The following is a 19,923-nucleotide window of genomic DNA, read 5'->3' as shown; positions in this document are numbered from 1 at the left end:
CGCTTTATTAAGATCTCCTAGGTGTATTCTCAGTGTAATTTTACGAAATTGTTGTAAAGATTGTATGAAAGGGAAACATAGTCGTCATATTTAAGGTTTTTAAGACCGCGCGCAAACTAATGATGCGAGCTTTAGTAATGTGCGCGCTCGAGCTGACGCAGAACAGCGAACCAAAGTCAACAAGATGCAACTCAAGTTACAGGAGTAAAGAAAGAAGTGTATTCGAAAGAAAAATTTCTCTTTAATAGATTTATAAGCCGAAATATTGCTGGTCTTATCTCCAAAGATAACCCAGACTGTAAGTTTCATCCAATTAGCTCGCATTAAACTTTTAATAAACAAGCACCCTCTCGAAAGTTCATGCATGTTGAAATAGCCATCTTGGCGAACTCCTATTCTAAGACGCAATTATCGTTCGTGATAATGTTAACTTTCAACTTGATTTTCTCGCGTTTCCTTTGGTAAAAGTTCCTAAAAAATGTCACAAAGATTTTAAATAATTTGCTCTAAAAATTTATTACACTGAACTTTTACTCAGTGGCAACACCACAAATGTGCAAAAAGCAACCTCTGTAACCCCTAACATTTTTGTTTTAAGATTTTTGTGGTGAGGTTCTATAGGAAATTGAAAAAAAAATTGAAATATCAAAGCCTACTTCTTACTGACAAAGGCCTCTGTTTGAGTAGTTTTAACTAAAAAATAAAAGGCATCATTTTAGCAGCAAAGGTTCGAGGACACAATTTTGTTCTTGGCTATTACATTTTAGGGGATTTCAATGAATTGGTAGAAATTAAACAAAAGACACTGGAGTTTCGATGTGTAACATAGCACTCGCCATATTATAAGTGAAAACGCCATGGAACCAACCTTAAATGGCCAGCGTTTTGAAGCCCGGAACAAAAAAAAAGATAATTACGTGCTCTTCTTTGAATATCCATTTTAAACATCACTGACAGAAAGTAGAAAACGGCCGAAAAAAGTGAAAAATCAGTCGTCCCTCATTCGTAACATCCACTAGCGTTGTCTCCCAGACAACGGCACTTAAGTTTTGTGATCCCTGGACTGTTAACAGTCCCCTATTTTTTCGCGTGATTGTCGATACCACCGCCATCTTGTTTCCTCCCTCGGTAGTTTTAGCACTCGGAATTAAAAAACAAGACGGCGGCAGTTGGATCGAAGGTAAACATACGATCCCCATAATCACACGAGAAAATAGGGGACTATAAACAGTTTATGTGAGACCCAGTTCATAAAAGTTGTTATAAGCTGTAGTTGTAGCTGAAAGAAATCACCTAAGTAAGTAACATACTTAATGTCATATGATAAGGACCAGAGCTCAGCCTCCACCAGCATATCGGGACAGGTAGCTCCAGATGCCAAAATGTGCTGGTTTTCATGTTATGTAATTAAAATTCTAAGCTCCACAATTACCTCTTTTCACCACATATTCAACACAGCTGTACGACTACTCTTCCAAAATTTTTAGTCACGAAATTTCTTTACTTTAGAAATAAAACAATCTGGAATGTGATCAAATGTGACATGGAAGCCAGAAATACAAGGCATTCCAATAGCCTTTTAAAGCTGGGGTCATGAGACCTAATTTGCGCACAAACGTGTCATCATTATAGACTATAAGAATTGAAAGAGCACGATAAAATTTGCTATTTGACCAAGATCGAGGCCTGTAACATTTAATCGCGAGTTCTTTTTTGAGGGTTTAAATATTTTAAATTTGGATGGTCGTCAGGTCATGTTGGTGCCCTAGAGACGGGGAGACACCAACATGGCGAACGCATATTAAGTCTTCTAATTTTCTAAAAAAAATTCCTCGACATCTTTGTTCTGAAGAGCATCATAGAGCCAAACCTGCACTAGTGGTTGCATTTCACCTCCCACTGAACTCCTCCATTTCTGAATCTTTTACATGACAGCAAATTCGTTTTATCAAATTAATGAAACAAACATGGAAAATGAAAAATTGTTTATGTTTGTTTGAAACCTAGGGATTTAAGTGAAAGATCAGCGTAATACAAATAGCTTTGCCAAGTTTCAAAGGAACAGCGAAATAACCAGATTTTAACTTACATTTTTAAAATCATAAGGAATGGAGGAAACCTTTGCCTTTTGGTGTGTTTTCATTTCCAACTTTAAAAGATGGTTGCTTAAAAGAAAACAACAGTCTAAGATTCTTGTTCTTACCTATATAACATACTCGTTGCCACTTTACTCACGTCTTTGCAGTGGACAGCAGTTTTGCCACGGGACGTGTGACGAATTAAATAGAACTCAAGCGCATTCGCTCCGTATAATTTTACAACTTAACTTTGCCAATCTGTTGGCAACAGAACTGGAACACAGAGACTTTTTTTGACAATGGTAACTTAAGGTCGATACAAAATTAAAATTTTTGCAGTTATTCAATCCCAAGATAATTATTTTATTTTCAGCCAACTTGACTTTTTTATTTTGAACAAGCTGCATCAACTACCCTATTTTCTTGATCCGGTAGTGACCGGATTTTTATCAACTCAAACAACAATAATAATTCAAGGAAGAAATGAAAAGAATAAAACGGCATTCTTTTTCTTTTAGTACAAAGATACACTTAAGTCACCGTCTTTTTTGCCTCGCTTTTTTGTTGCTGGATGGCGTGGTGATTGGGGTGGCCGTGGTAGACAGATACGCGGGCTGACAAGTGGACGGTGCGATGTAGCGTTTCGTTTTCGTCTCATCATACAAATCTGACCAGGAGACCACGTTTCCAAACCCTTGGTTGCATTTTTGTGCGAATTTCGCGATTTCTTGACCTGTGAGGACGCGATCCCAAAAATTCAGTTGAGTAAGTCGCAACTTCGTCCACGCAGATGGCGTTGCCACCCCAAGTCTACCTTCCTTTGGTACACTTGTGAAGAGGTCATAACTTCCAAACGTGTCTCTTTCTCCATCGAGATATATCCACCAGGAAGCTGTTTTGCTTGAACACATGACACAAATTTGGTGCCATTTTTGGTCAGTTAACCGTCCATGTACGTTCCGTCTATAAAAATGAGAAGGCCCGACATCATGTTAATAAGATATATACGGTTTCAATTGACAAGATTGCGATTTTTCGATTTTTTGGATGTTTCCATTATAAAGAAAGTACAGATATATACACAAATAAATGGTGTAAGTACTGGAAATAGAAAAATAGTGTCCAAATACCCACCCACCCTCCCCAAAAGAGGTTGACAAAAACAAACACACAAACATACAAAACAGAACAAAAAATAATAATAATGATGATAATAATAAATTAAGGGTTTTCTTCATTGTTTCTAAAAGCTCTTCTCGATATCGGTAATATTGTATTTCTGAACCTCTAACGCCCTCAAAAGCGCTTCTTCAGGAATTGAACCAAATCAGATTTTTATTCGTGCTTATGTCTATTCGACCTTATAAAAGAGAAAGCTGTTTAAACTCCTTCCCAGGATGTTCTGCATGATCTTGCCCACCATGGCAAATTTTGAATTGAAATTCATAGCTCATGAAACAAAACAAACAAACAACAACAATAACAACACAAACTAAACAAAAAACAAAGCAAAACTTCAAAAAGACTTACTTCTCATCAAGGACTGCTTGGTTCGACCCATCGTAGACAAATCTCAAGAAGATATTGTTACCATTCATTTCAAGGGCAACCCGGATATCCAATCCACCAGTTATCTGAAACAAATTTATAAATGGTTGGTTTCCTGGTTGTGGTGGTGCTTCCAGAAGTTTCACCCACATACACACACTGAACTCTGGACGGACTGAGATTTTCGTTTTCCAGAAAAATCCATCTATATTCGCCTTTAGATCATAGGATGCTATAAAAAAGGAAAACAAGGCAGTTGTTTAGAACGGTATTATGCCCAACTCAACAGGCATACGATGGAAAATAAATTTGCGTCCCGGGGGACAATCGTAAAGTGTCTTGTAAGCCTGCTTCAACCAGACTTACCAGACTTTTGGTTTTAATTCAAGTCCGGCGGTTAAGAGTTTGGTGAGTCTGGTTTTAAAAGACTTTCCTGGTATACTTGGTTAAAGTTACCAAAAAAAAAACAAAAACAAATGCTAGAAAAGCTGGTGTTCGGCACACAAACTAGAACCAGAAAAGCCACGTAACCTTGGTCTTAGCAGGCTCTCAGGGTATGTGTGTTAAAAAATAAACTGTTCCTGAAAAGCAGGGTTAAGGATAGACAATCAAGTAAAGTATCTATTAGCCGAAGAATAAAATGTGTGAAGTTCTTGGGAGATGGATACAAACCAAACGCAAAACGAATCTAATACGTGACTAAGTATACATATAATGTATAAATTTTCTAAATCGTACCGCTCTTCCTCTCTGCCAATAACTACATAAATGAACAAAGAAACCAGAACCGCACATTTGACCCGTTAAATAATGGCATTTTAAACACTTTCTACACTAATCTTTACATTTTAACCTGAAAAAACGGGGTGTTTACTCCACGTATTTTGCACTATCCGTACAGGTATATTGTGTTATATTCTTACCAACGCATTCTTTCTTCTTGTTCATTATGGATGCTGCTGGACATTCATCAACACATCTCAGTGGCTTTTTTCCTAACTTCACCTTGGCAACTCGACACTTCTGGCACTTTGTAGCATTATGTGGTGCTGTGCAACCTACAAAACAAAAAAGTGACTTTAAAATTCATAAATGTTTATAATAATTGCAAAAGAGTCTTGTACTCTTTCTTAATACAGAGAGGAGCCGGTTTAATTGCGGGGTGCTGGGGCCCGCTTCTAGAAAGTCCAGGTAACTTACCAGGCCCGATAAGTAAATTTTTAAATGTGTTTTCGCCGATTACACAGTGATTACAGACATGGTACTTGGCCAATGTTTTCATTGGACTAAAGATTTTCAAATCTAGTATTCAAAGCTAACAAAAATTGACTTCTGTTAGGAAATGTTTATCACCAAAGACACTTTTCGAGCACGGTAAGTTATCGGGATTTTCGAGAAACGGGCTCCTGGTGTCATTTTGCGTGTATAATATTAAATATCAGTATAATAACAGGAGCCGTAACAATTACAGTGTCGCAGAGCTTATGAGAAGCTAATTAATTGACAAATAATTTTTGTCAGCAAATAGATTCATCAATCCAAACCTGAATTGTTAGGATATCTAGTTCATATCTGATGACCGCTGGCAAAGACCACCGTGATGACGTCCCCAAAAGGTTGCAAGGTAAAAATCTATAATTCGGGAGCAGATATAGGGACTAACATAACACTACGTGATCTGAAAATTAGACTGATTAACATCATTTCTTCGAATTGCAAGGTTTAATTTTCAATTTTTTCATTCTTAGGACCTTCACCAAAATACTTTTCAAACATTTTGTCCGGATATTCACGCAAGAGAAACAGAAGTACGGCGTCAATTTACGTTGTCGGTGACATTTTTTTATCATTGACAAGCTTGCTTGTAAAGGAGTAAATATGTTGCTCACTTTCAACCGACAAAACCATGTTTCTGCAGCAACGATGCAATTATGAACCCTGAAGTTTTTATCGTTGTTAATAAAGGACCTTGAAAACGGTCTTTCAACCAGGAAACAGACCTGCTACAGGATTGCAACTGTGATGGCAATTTTCTGCACACATGTTCTCGATGGAGTCCTTAACGGTATCTCCTTTGCACTTGACTTCATTTTTGTTGTGTGAAACGATGTGGGCGTCCATGATGTTCACTGGTTTATCTTTGTTTCCAAAGGAATAAAATCTAATGTCGAAGTCCCTGTTATTGTCAATCATGTTTAAGTAAACGCTCCCAACATCCGTTGTGCCCTTGTTCTTGCCGTACTCAATTAAGGTGTTTTTGCCAGCAATGGTGATGCATACAAGGTAAGACTCATAAAGGACGCTATCTCCAAGAGCAACAGCGTCTACGGTTGTTATGGAAGGCGATTTTTTTATTGATGCTACACCCTGACATAAAGAAAAGATGACAATTACTTCGTAGATGAAGATTCAGGAGGGGTAAGTTTGCATACAAGGTAAGACTAATAAAGGACGCTATCTCCAAGAGCAAAGGGATCTACACTTGCTATGGATGGGCAAGCTTGTTATTGATGCTACACCCTGACATAAAGAAAAAATGACAATCATTTCGTAGATGAAAATTCAGGCAAAAGTTTGCAATTCATCTAGGGAAGGCTTTTTTCTAGACCTTTCCCATTATACAAGTGATGAAAGCCTGGAAAAGGCTGACGACATTTTTGGATTGGGACAGCTACAATCAACCTTTACCGGCCCTTCCGCCAGGCAACAGTTACTCTTTGGAACTTTTCAGTTGAAAGGTCGTACACTATTCATAAACATGGTACAGTGCAAGGAGTTGGTACGGTTTTTTTGCCAATGCAAGCACTCCGAATATTTTCTCATTCGCGAAGCGGTCCTAGAATACTACATATAAAACATCAAGCTGGTTTTCGTAGGGAGAGATTAATTACGATTTTACACATCTTTAGTTATTGAAATTCTCCAAAGAGTCCAGATTTTCCAGTGTAGACTGTAAGGGCGTTTTCAGTTTGTCAGAAAATCGAACGCCTCATTATGAAGGAATGGTGCTTCAAAACCTTCAAAAATAATCACTCCGAAAATGGTACGTGCTAGTTTGAAGAAACTCGAAGGGCTAGGATAAAACTCATCCGTCAAATTGGTACATTCCTTTTACCAACTGACTAGTCTGGCTGGCCAGTTTTGATGAATGGAAAGCGCCCCTAAGATTCTTCATTTATGATGGGTTATTCCGTTAAACGTATCCACATTTGCACTCACTCGTCTGAGTTGTCTACAATATGATCCTACCTTGAAAATGACAACCTTTTTAGGGGAAATTTCTACAACATAGCGTGCTTTCGGGTTTTTCGGAGAGCCACTGAACAATACATAAATCGTCCCACTTGACGACGCTGTGAAGTGAAGACATTTCCCTTGCATGTCTTCAAGGTCCATGCGAAGAATATTGGACCATTCAGTGTGGCATGGTATCCCTGTAGTGGGTGGTTTTGTTGCTGGTTGTTGGTTTCTTCTGATTAAAGCTGTTCTGCTGACATATTCCACCCTCGCTAGTGTTCTCCCTTTCATGTCAGGGGGTATGTCAGGAAACACCTTCTTTGAAGACAAGTAATCTTCGTCATCAAGGAACAAACTTCCCTCTTTTTCGTCGTACGATAATTTCAGCCCTAAAATGGCCAGTTTGTGCTTTCGAAGATCACTGGTAGAACCACTAAATGCACTGTACAGATGGAATATATTATCGCCGTCACTCGTGTACCACTTCCCGTTTCTGTTAAAGGAATATTCCAGTTTTAGACGATTTGTGTTTACTCAAATAACTGAAATAACTTCACCTACTCGATTCTGAACAAACAAGAAGAAGCAATGTGGCTCTGAAGTCCCCCCTTCTGTAAGTGAGAGTGCGAATCGGAAGAAAATATATATTTTATATTGCGTAAAAAACACTTCCATTATTTTCCATTCACTTTCCATAACACTGCTCTCATTTACTTACAATATAGATGGTTTCAAAATCTTCAAGGTAAACGAATGGAAATTGTTACCGGCTTTCCATTGGATGCGTCATTCACCAAAAACCACTGCATCAGCAAGGCTGACTTATGGTTTAACCTTTCAAGGGGTCGCTAACAACATATGGAGCCTGGAGATTCCATCTTGAGGGCTGCCTATCATAGTACTTCAATTCGCTATACCGGAGCAAACATATGATTGAAAAAGAGCCTGGTAACTTAGCCCGGGAACAAGCTAAATAGGTTGAGTTTTCACGTCGGAAGCAGAATAGCCAAGTTAACGAGTCCACGAGCGCACCGAACCGGATAGGGAAATGTAGGCAGGTGGCAAGAAAAACAGCATCGGCATAAATAGTATACATATCAACTTTGTTTAGCGAGGGTGACACTTAACATTCTGTTATGACTGACAAGTTGTGGCCCTCACAATTCCGGATCGAATTGAAATAAAACGCCGGAACCGGGAATCGAACCCGGGCCACATCGGTACTGGCAGGGGCAAGTGCTCTCACTACTGCGTCAACCCTACTCCTCTGCCTCAAGAGGAGGTAAGAAAGTAACAGCGCATTGAAGATGGGCTGCTATTTAGGCGACAACGATAATCATCACAGGAAAGGCCGGTAGGGCATAAGATCACAAGCACATTGCATAGTACAAGTATCCGCTCCTTTTTCTGCTCTCAGCGTGATAACTAGTATGGCTAAGGGCATCTTTAAACATTAGAGATTTTGTTTACCTATATCGAAGGTTGCGCTTCATGTTTTTCGCAATACTGACAGCACTGTGTAACGGGTTTATCAGATCGTCCAACATGTCAAATGACACTTGGAAGGTGGAGTCACTCCTGATCAGCTCCTCCCATTTGGGGGCCTCTGTTTGATCCATCCATATATCACTTCGCACACGTTGACGTTTTTTCGTTAGGCTGGTCGTTTTCTCCGGTGGACATTTCTCAAGGCGAATATCAGACAAAGAAACCGGTCCCTATGAAACGAAATGGAAATGGAAAAGAATCATTAGCGTCTGAACTGAACCGTGAAAAAAAAAAAATGGAGAGTTAAAGTAAAAACTGATTGACATATTTTTTCCGTATTGCACTTAACAGCGTGTCTGCTGAGACAATAAAAAAAAAAATGGAACCATTGATATTCCAATAAAAAGTTCATCGTTCTTCAGCTTGATATTAAGTGCATTTTCTTTAGGATATCAATATATTTTGAAAGATATAACTCGTGAACGATGCCATCTTTACTACAGATCATCAAAGACATAGACATAACAGATAGCGGTGCAGTGTTCAGTGACAGACGCCAAGATGCAAAGGTACGGTTGTCAAATTAACTCTTCAATCTAAGAAGAAGTACTTTTACTTGCTTTTGAGATGTTACACTTTACTAGCTTCACTCAGGAAAACTCTCTATTTCCACGGTGCCTTTCAGACTCATTCTTGATACAATGAGTTATATGTTAGTGATCAGAAGTGCATATAGAAAAGGAACCATACCTCTTCCATGTAGATTTCAATGGCTCTTTTCAAGCTCGTCCTTTTTTCCGCAATTGCTGTTTCCAGACTTTGACGACTGTCATAATTGCAATAAACTTTCTTCTTTTTTCCTTTAACGGGGTAAGTGTAATAGAACTTACGTCCATCTCTTCCCGTTTCCATTTCCGCGGCTTTTCCTTCACAGCCCCAGTTGACCTGAGGTGTGTAGTAAAAGGAGAATTTTTATAATTACTTTCGCACATATAATCAGTCATCAAATAAAGATTGGACAGACTAACAACAAAGCAAAACAAACCTTAACCAAACAACGAAATTTCGAGAAATTTTTCCACTGACATATTCTACGAATTTATTTAATGGTGTCCAGCTCAATGCTTAATTCAGGATCTTTTTTAATTCAAACAATGTCAACATTCTTCAAATTAATCAGATAGCTTTGGGGATGTTCATCCGTTCATGATTAAGTAACTAAGCAAAATGTTCGTTGTGAAAACATTTCCGTTGGAAAATGTTTTACCGCTCACCATTCTTGTATACTTTCTGAGCGCAAAACAGAACGCCTCTTATTTTATTGTGCGTTTAGCAGCAAGAAGTCAAGGGGAATTGTTTTTTCCAGATAGGTCTTTTGGGCTTTCAAATAGTCTTCAAATACCGTTCGTTCATAGGAATAGCATGTAGCAACAGGTGGACTGAAGGTGGCTCAGTGCCAGCTATCGTCGACTCTGCACTGTGCTAATAGAGTTTCAGGGGCCACTTATTATTATTATTATTATTATTATTATTATTATTATTATTATTATTATTATTATTATTATTGTTACTATTAAGTTCTTGAGAACGACCAGGATAAGACATAATTAACCGGTAAAATAATTGACGAACAAACCTTTTCGTCCGGAAACAGGTCATTGGCCCGGAAATTCACGAGGTCGGTAATGGATCCCATCAGGAATTTATACGCCTTTGGATAGCGAGGAATCGACTGCAGCCATTCTTTGAACTCTGTCTTAAACGTTGGCGAGTACATGTCAGAGAGGATGGAGGCAATATCCTGACTTCCACCTTTGGCTTCGACTTCAGTTGATGTTGTTTTGGTCTGTTGTCTGTACGACATTCCTCCTTGTTTGGAATATTTAGCTCCAGCACTTGCAAAAAGGCTCTTGTATTCAAATTCCATTTTCTCCGAAAACGCCGTTCTCGTCCCTGCTTCCGAGGCGTCCATTCTCTTTCTTATTTCCAGCTGTCCGCCAAACCTTGCTGACTTGATGTAATGGGTTCCCCATCTTTGAATGAAATTTTCTGTGTTGTAGTAGAAGAAAATATCTGTAATATGCTGTTGATTCATGCTTAATGGAGCTAGAACAACCATGCACAATTTTTTCGTAAAATACCGTTTCCTGTTTCCAAACTGTTTTAGGGCCTCTGCAATGAAATCTAAATTTTGTAATCACATAAGGTTTGGCAAAAGGAAAGTTGTCTCCCAAACTTCAAAGCTGCTGTTGGCTTTCCCAAAATTTCTCGCTAGTTTTGTTGTCGTCTCTAACGTAATTTTTGATCGTCCAGTCGTCCGAGAGAGCGTTGAAATGGTTTGAACCAGGGCGTCATATCATAACTTGGTCGTAACTAAAAGTATGATCTGCTGAATGCAGTCCTAAAAAAGACTGTTGTTCTGTGGGACATCTACCGACGTTTCGACAACATGAGCGGAAGTCCTCACATCACCGGAAACTTCTATGTTAAAAGCTCAAGACTGGAATTACAAAGGTATTCTTTCTACCAATTTGACACAGAACCGTGGAATAAGATTCCATGTCATAAAGATCAGCCGAAGAGAACATTCAAAAGAGTCCTTTGGGGACTTCTTCTTGATATTTTGGAAAACGAAGACCTTAATATTTGGACACGCCAATGACAGTTGGGCTGACTAAATAACTTCAAAGATATCGAAATAGTGTTCTCCTTCTTTTCTTTGTTTTCTAAACTAGATACATCTACTTGCCACTCTGAGCTTTTTAATTTAAGCTTCACTTGTTTATACCAAGTTCTATTTAAAACATTTTTTTAAACTGATACATGGCTTGTCCGATTAAATTTAACTTAAATCAGCAATCACTACCTATTGGATCAGTCCACTAAATATACTTAACGTACAATGAAATAAGTTGTGGTTGTAGAGAGTTTTTGAATGCTCCCATCGGGCCATGTTCAAGAACACTGTTTCAAAATGTCGGTACAAAATTGCGTTTACCAGTTGATTATTTCTTCCAATACAATTGCCCTGCTACAAAATCCCTTAAACCCCTTTGCCTGGTGCATTGTTAAAAATGGAACTGTTTTCAATAAACATGTACTTACGAAATTTCAGAGGGGCTCCTGCATCAAAGTATGAATTGGGAAGATTCAAGAATTCTCGCAAAAATGCCAAGCTCAAATCCTGAGGCTTTACTTCGTCCATGAAAATCTCATACCTAACCAAGTTTAAAATTCAATCATTAGTTACATGTTTTATTCTTCACTGTTAATGGTCGAAATTTAAGCCTTTGTAATTCTAAGAGTGTTTCATTTCAACTAAGAGGAAGTGCTCCCCAGTGTGGTCTCTCCCAGTAAATTTGGGTGGGCGTGCTTGGGGCCCCTTTAAAAAACGTGCACTATTTCAAACCGGGAATATTCTATTCCGTGCAGATCTATGCAGATCCTCCAAATCAGCATGCTTATCCGCTACAAACTGATGTTCCCTGTAAGCGCTCAAGCACAATTCCAGGGAAACATCGCCTAGACAAGCAATTAATCAGCTTCCTGGAAAATGACCCAATTGTAGACGAAAACTTTCTGATTTCTATAAAATATACCAGACTTAACTGCTTGAAAATCATACCAATCACAGCAGCACATACCCATATAGCTTATATATGGAAGTTCACCTCCCCCACCTCCCGCGTGTGCACACTTACCGGTCCACATCAATATCCAAAACAGACATGAACTGCTGACCGGCAGCTGATAATGAGCTGCCCCAGGCTTTCTTCGCTCCTGCATAAAACCCAAAGTACGATCCTGCCACGCCAGCTTCTTTCTGTAGATACATTTGGAATTCAGCGCGGCTCTCAAATGTATGCATAGTGGCTGAGGTATCATAGATTCCATGTACGTTCATGGTATCGGGCACGTCAAAATCGTCATACCTTAAATCAGACATGTAAGCCAAGAAATCTATGTTACCCCATACGTCACATTCGATTTCACTAGAAGAATAGTTTGGTTAAATGCTAAGCATTTTTGATTAATGTGTGACCCACACGTGATTGAAACACTGCTAACATGTCTTGTACATAGCGACCCGCGACTTCCTAATAAGTAGTCAACCGTCAGATTTGACTACAAGTACGCGATTGAGGATCATTGAGTAGCTGTAAGACTTTTCAAATCTATTTTCCGTGGTATATATAATTAAGTTTGACACCAATCTCTTTATCTGTTTCATATTTATGTGCAATGTGTTTACGAGTCTTATGAATGTAAAAAATAAATGCCAGAAAAAAAAAGCGACAAAATGAAATTCAAGATGGCGTGACTGGTGACCAAACCATGTGCAGATAAAGAATGTTAGTATAAATCTACTAGTGTTCTATCAAGAATGCCGTTCTCTGATTGGCTACCCTACTCGCTATCTATTCTGTGATAGATAGTGAGTAGCGATTCTCAACAAAATGGTGCCCGCTTTTTCGAAGCGTCTGCGATGAGGAAATAGATAATTTACTTCTTTAGTTTTGAACGACTAGTAGATTTATACTAAAACAATTAGATTATTCGCTAACGATTTCTATGCGTGATAGTTGATTCGGGCTTCGCCCTCATCAACTATCACGCGATAGAAATCTCAAGCTCATAATCAAATTGTTAATTAGAAAACGATCATAACGTTTAGCTACGCCTGAAACGTGGAGGATTTTCATGGAAGTCATGGCTGATTTGGGTTTGAGCTGCCCTTGCCTAACACATTCAACGGTTTTAAATGGTATTCTCTGCAATTTTATTGTAACCGACTCACGTTGCCTTGTTTTTGCAGTTCCTTTGCACAATACTCATTTTCCTTGATTCTGGACTGTATTCTCCTCGACCATCAAACCCAACTCCGATAAAAGCTGCTCCATCAATCATGTTCTGAAAGAAGACCGAACCATGCATAAAAGTAGTCTTTTGGGACCAGGAGAACTTTGGATAAGGACAAACGTTCCCAACATATTTGGAAAGGTGTAGAGCTTAAGGTGTAAAACAGAAATGGCATATTACTCTCACTGTATTTATGTTTTTCCTACTAACACCGTGTGGTTTTGAAGTTTTGAAATGGATGGACAAGATAGAAGAATGGAAGATTTTAACGATTGAGCAGAAAAATAATCGGCCAATGCACTTGTTATGACTTTTTGACTTATGTGACTTCCATCGAGCAATATCTTTTATTTTAATTTTCACTAAGTTCATCGAAAGATACGTTGACATGGAAATACTTCAAACAAAACAAGCAAGAGGTCAGAAGTTTTGACAAACATTGAGTCTAGGTGGCAAGGGTCTACTGCACATCGAAAGAAGTCTCAATGCTTTTATATGTCAAGGTGACATTTCTAAGAAATGAGAGTATAATAAATAAGGTAAGATGAAAAACCATTATAATAAAAAAGGGCTCAAGTTTAAACTGATGTAACAATAAGCACCCGAAAGCCACAAAGTCAAACATTCCTAATTCTCTGCAGATTTTTGACGTCCTGCACCATGTGTCAGTAAAGCTGTTTTCACTAGAAACAAGAAATTTACAAGAAGAAAACTACCTCCCTGAGAACTGCCTACTAAACTTCTGCAGTGTACCTGACAGACACTTGAGGTCCATTTGGCATTGTAGCAAGGATCACTGGCTTTGTAATTTGTCCCCCAGCAACCATTCATCATCACATATCCTACACCAGTGTTTGGAGCGTAGGTGTATGGAACGTCGCTTTGCTCCTTTTCAGGTTTTTCTACACCCGAGAGAGAGGCCCTCATGTGATAACCGGGAGGAACGAACATGTCCGGGGTACTCCAGCTTTTGTCCGGCATGATGTCCAGTTTGATCTAAATATTAATTAAAAGAAATAAAAGCTTTTGTTTTGACCAGATGGACAGCCACAATCCTCAAGTCAACAAAGTACCTTTTCTTGCCTACCCTTTAGACGTGCATAAACCTGTTGTAGACTAAATGGGGTCATTTCCATATTGGGAGCACCCTTCAACCATATCTCCCCGCCCCATTTCCCGAAAATACGCACTACCATTTAATGCTAGCTTGAACCGGCATGGTCTGGCTAGATTTCAACACAATTACTGTGTCTTTGGATAGAATAATTGAGAAATGCTCACCACCCTGACCCAAAGAACACACCGCGTCATCCACCTTCCAACCATTTTAGATTTGAATGAACCTGCCTTGTGCCAAATAGGAACTTCTGTTCAGCCACTTTCAGTTGGGTGTCTGCAGTATCTACATTTCGACAGCTTTGCGGCCTAACTAAGAACGCTCCAAGATTGGTTGAACCCAACAAACGATCAGTTAATTGGGTATTATACGTTTGTTCTACCCAGCCAAAGTGATTAGTTTGGTTGAGGGATTCTTTGTAGTCGCTTCTAGAAGATCCGTTGATGCCCTCAAAATCTTTCACAAGTCAGCTTATGTTTGAGTTCTTCACATCTACATCGGATTAAAATGCTCCTCACCTCTTTGGCTAAGAAGTTGGAAGCCTTTTTCTGCGCTTCATCGATAATACTGAGCTGCTTGTCTACTAGTTTGTTCATTACGTCCAGTCCCTTATCGATAACAGCTTCCTGAACTTTTGGATTTTTCAAAACTGTTGCTGCAAGGGCGGGAAGCGCACGTTTTGGAGCTGAAGCACTTTCGCCTTTAGAAGAAAGAAACATGACAAAATGATGCAGTAACAATTTTATTTTTAAGTCTAGTTCACATTTACACGAAGACTGGTTAGGCTAGTATAGGGACACAAATTATAACCCGTGAAAAGCCAGGATATTCTGGCTTTCAGGATAAATCTCGTTCCAGAACATGACCGAAAAACTTGGATATTCTGAACTTCCTCAGGTTTTCTTTCGAAAAAAAATAAATTAAAAAAATATTTATTTTCATTTTCCCAGTTTTCCACATAGTACAAGCTCACGCAGGGAGCACAAAACGTAAGTAACTAAATCTAGAAAAAACTTGAGTCAATTGCTTTTTAAAAGTATATTCAAATTGAATAATACAAGTTTTAATTCATCCAGTTTTCAATAAAAGGAAGAATTTATTTTCATTTCTTGTCAACGATTACTACGAAAGTGAAGATTATATGTGTAGTTTTCGGCACTGGAAGACTTCTTCGCTTACAAAGAATTATAATATTATTCAACAAAATAAAAAATATTTCCAGACAAATTAAAGGTAACAAACGCTATGGTAAAGGTTGATACCAAAGGCTTATGGATATTTCACAGTGTATAAACATTATTTAGTTTTACTCAGCTCGATTAGCCTTTTAGTTATTCTGAGTAAATGTTACCCTTTTTGTATTAATGTATTTATGTCTTAAATCAAGTTTCCTTTTAATTTGGTAAAAGCTTGTTGTTATTGTTGTTGTTGCTCAAGGGATACTGGAAAACCTGGTAAATACGGCTTCACAGTTTTGTGACAACTTTGTCAGCTCCTGTTCCCTTATTGTGGGTTGCTACTCTCGTTTTAAACTTTACAGTTATCCACTTGACTGAAAATAAATACATTTTTACAAGAGCGCAAGTCAGGAGCAAGTCCGCTTTTTCCGGGAACGTCTTGGGCCGGGATGCGTTATTTAAGCCGATTTTTAAAAGACAGACTAACAGCAGATCAATTTTCTGCAAAAGAGTTACCTGTAGTTATACTTTTCACCCCACTATCATTTCTTCATTTTCAACGGTAGTTTTTAGCGTTTTTGTTTTAGGACCATACCTGTTTGCTCCTTCTTCGCCTGCCCCACGGAGCCATCGTTTACTTGTTTTCCTTCTGTTTCAACGGTTTGAAGGTTTGTCAGCCGTTCTTCTGTGGCCTTCCTGTCTTCATTACCACCGGATTCACCCAAGTGCAGACCTTCATCTACTCCTGCTACTTTATGCAATACGTCACCTTAGTAAACACGACATTAATTAAGCGAAAATTGAACCTAAATTTAAACTGTATTTTGACTGAACGGCTAGTGAAGAGCTCGAGAACTGAATTTTTTTTATTTATTTATTTATTTTTTTAGACTTATCATTTAACTTGACTTCAATTATCTTATAACACTTAACAATTACAATTATACAATGATACAATTAACATTGTATCGTAAAAGAGGAAATTTCTTATGGTGGGTGTTATTGGTTCTCTAAGCCAGAACCAACTACATCTTGAGCCAGTGGAGCGATGAATGTCCGCTGATGATGCACTGCTATTAAAATTCTCGCGACATCATCATTCTGTTCAGACGCTCGATTAAGCAAAATCAATATGACGTCCTCCATGACGGTGATCAACAAAGGCAAAAACGCCTAGTAGGACTATCAGTAAACAGTTACAAGTAAAGCACAAACATGGACAATGGAAAAAAAAGGAAAAATATGGCGAAAAACGGTTTGATTGGGAGATAAATGACTGAACAGATAAGAACAATTTTACATTAACTTGAAAGTTGATCCCATGAAACACCATTAAGAAGCATTTAATTTTTGTCCATGCATGCAAAAGTTACTCAAGGCGGAGAGAAAGCTACGCAAGAATTTACAGTTGCATCGAGACTGAGGTCATAGGGCCCAGGCGAAAACACTATCATTAACATGCCAATTTATTTACTTCTTGAAATAATTACTTTGACAAAGAACTCTGATATACAAAATGAAAGAATGATATTAAATAAGAGTCTAACTTTTGTCAGGCTAGCGTTTTTGAACTAAAATTATGAAGATTAAATTTGAAGTTTAGAATACTACATAAACTATGTGTTCGGGAAAAAAGCCATTTAACCAATAGCAAAGACGAAAGAGATCGTTAAATGATATTCGTCCCTCCTATGAGATTGTTTCACCAGAGTCGAAGTACGGTTGGACTCAGAAACCTACATAGGCTACTTACCATGACACACCATATACTTCACACCAATGAGCAGCAGAAATGTAAATTGTCTCATGGCTGTCACGTCCTCAGATGTATACTAAGGAACTCACTGTTTCAACGAATCACAAACGAAATGTAACAGCAAATTAGTCACATCATTTTATTGGTTTTAAAAGTGGTCAAATATATTTGCATTAAAAAATACGTATTTCTGTAAGATTTTTTGTGACTATAACTCCAAAGCAGGAATGTATTGTGATTTTTGTTTCGCTTTCCAGCACTTCATTATCCATTTTCACAAATGCAGTAACTTGTCTGTCACAACCACAAAACAAAATGTTGTGTTTTCTGCCAGTCTGGAACTGAACTGACCAAGACTTTTTCCATTTTTTCCCACAGTTCTACATTTCTTTGTGGTTGCAGCTGGGTTAAATTATTTCCTCTTACGGTTATACCGTTTTAAACCAAGAAGAGGACAAATTGATTGAGACTTTCATAAGGTCCTTAAGCGTGGTAGTATAGGCAAAACAACAGGTTGAAATTTAAGGGTTCTAAATTCAAGGTTTTCATTTAAAACGTTAATTTTGACAAAAAAGAAATCAAATGAAGGGTTTAGCATGTAAACATAGTATTTTCATAGCGCTAAGCATTTGCAAACAAATATCGAAGAAGGCCCCAAGTGATAGAAAATTGAAAACCTTCGTGTTATGCTCCGTACAGTTTCAAACAAGATATAAAATATTGTTCATTAGTGAGTACTGAAAATAAAATGATCAGAAAACTACTGACAATACTATAATTATCATTTTAGTCGTGAATATGCTTCATTCAGTAGCTTTTCACTCAGAAAAGATAACACGTTTTACCTAAAACCTCTTTGATTCGTGCCTATTAACTTAGTTTAAAAAAATAGTTACCTGTTCAATTTTGCGGTGGTTGCTCGTTTGACTTTTAACTATTGAATGCGATGTTTTTTTTTGTCGTCAGCTGAAAAAGATGTTATTCAAGCTTTAGGTAACGTTATAAATATTAACGACAGATTGACAGTTGTTTTGCTTCGTTAAGTACGATAAAAGACGGTTCTCTTTTTAATTCCTCCTCATCCGAGATATTTAAGTAATTGCTTTGTTGTTCAAGTTACCAAGGTTGCACAGTTCCCAGTTGTTATAATTTTATTCTGTTCGGTATCATTCACTCCGGAACTTTTTGGAAAACTTGCCGCCAAAACTGACTAGCCTGTTAGTGTTGTGGGTGGTCACAGCAGGTACCATTTATGGTTGAAGTTCCCTCGTTCCAAGCATCTCCTCGAATCTCCATTCCGTGAAGTTAGAACAAAACGAAGCTTTCAATCCCAGACGCAACAGTTTTCACTAATCCCTCCCTCCCAACTCCCTTTATATTTTAGCTACTTTACAAAGAAATATTCACAGGTAACCGTAGAGCATCTGTGATTACTTTTAAGAAAAAGAACGTTGGACATGTTGGCTTGGTGTCGATGGTTGCCCTCAGAACTTAAATATTAGCAAAAAAATCGTATTTGTACAAAGTGACAAATAAGACATGTAAATAAACAGGTAAAAAGAATTAAGATAATGAGTATATTGTACTGAACTGTGCCGACTGAGCCGCCCAAAAAAGCGGACAATTATATCAACACAAAAAGATACAACATGTAAACATTGTTCACCAGTGCGTGCACATGAAAGGTTTGAACTGACAAGAGGCATCAGAAAAACCGTAGACGAATTTGATTGTTTTGCAGTATAAAACAAAAAATAACCAATCGCTGCAGATTCCTTACGCCTTTAGGAAGAAACAATTTTGAGCAGATTTCAAAATCGCGACTGAAACCAACCGATTCCTTAAAATTGCCACGTTTAAATGACGACCAGTTTATTTATCCTTGCTACCAATAAATTCAGAGTAAAAAGCGTAATCTTTGATAATGATGCTCACCTCTTCAACTCAACGGTAGTTTTTTTCCCAATGTATGACTTTTTCCCGCCAACTGAAATAGTGTCAGTAAAGCTATAAGTTGCCTTTACCTATAAATATTTAAACAAAGATTAACAAATTTTTCGCTTTGTTGAGCACACCAAAACAGGTCTTTTTTCCGTCCACCAATTTTTTTCGACAAGTGAAATGGTGTTCTAGTTGTCAAAGTTCCCACCATTTCAAGTTAATCCAGATTATTCCAGTTGCTTCAACTAATTTCAATTATTTCCCTTGAAAACTCTTTGGAAGGATTGTCACTGAATCGACCAACCTTCTAGAATTGATGGTAGTTACAGTCGGAGTCCTTCTAATAAAGTACTTTGCGAGATGTTATTGCTGTCTCTTAAGACAGAAAGGCGTTTTATTTAATCTCTTCAAGTGAGAGAAACAAGGATAGAAAAAAAAAAGGGGGGGAAGGTGACGTGTTAATTGTAACGAAGACCCATAACAGGACGATTCACACTCAGGCGGTGTGCGTCACCACCCACAGAGGGTGCTGGGTAAAAATATGCAAATTGTTCATTTGCCTCTGGTCACGATCGAGTAAACATCTCCCAAACGTTAGACTTAGGTCGACTTCGGTCGCACTGAAGCTGGGCATTCAAACTTTGCTTCCTTCTACAAAACCTATCACTCCCTAAGTTCTGTAGCGCGCGGTGCGAATCTTGCGAGCGGTGAGGCCGCGAG

General features: G+C 38.2%; 1 protein-coding gene across 1 annotated transcript; it reads right to left on the bottom strand.

The window, feature by feature from the left end:
- Positions 1-2,456: 2,456 nt before the first annotated feature.
- LOC146465908 (uncharacterized) lies at positions 2,457-17,355 on the bottom strand. The gene is made up of 15 exons (XM_085128059.1): positions 17,260-17,355; positions 16,102-16,275; positions 14,847-15,028; positions 13,965-14,207; positions 13,150-13,262; positions 12,053-12,283; positions 11,457-11,569; positions 9,988-10,400; positions 9,102-9,296; positions 8,334-8,581; positions 6,876-7,356; positions 5,627-5,993; positions 4,550-4,684; positions 3,609-3,858; positions 2,457-3,041 (listed from the first exon to the last, which is right to left on the bottom strand). Exons 1-15 carry the CDS (start codon positions 17,312-17,314, stop codon positions 2,615-2,617), a joined length of 3,627 nt encoding a protein of 1,208 aa, XP_084984185.1. The 5' UTR covers positions 17,315-17,355; the 3' UTR covers positions 2,457-2,614.
- Between the last annotated feature and the right edge of the window lie 2,568 nt (positions 17,356-19,923).

Source organism: Pavona decussata, unplaced genomic scaffold (assembly GCF_977016875.1).
Source record: "Pavona decussata unplaced genomic scaffold, jaPavDecu1.1 SCAFFOLD_155, whole genome shotgun sequence".
NCBI lineage: Eukaryota > Metazoa > Cnidaria > Anthozoa > Scleractinia > Agariciidae > Pavona > Pavona decussata.
The sequence above is the reverse complement of the archived record's forward strand: the minus strand, read 5'-3'. Positions and strand labels throughout refer to the sequence as shown.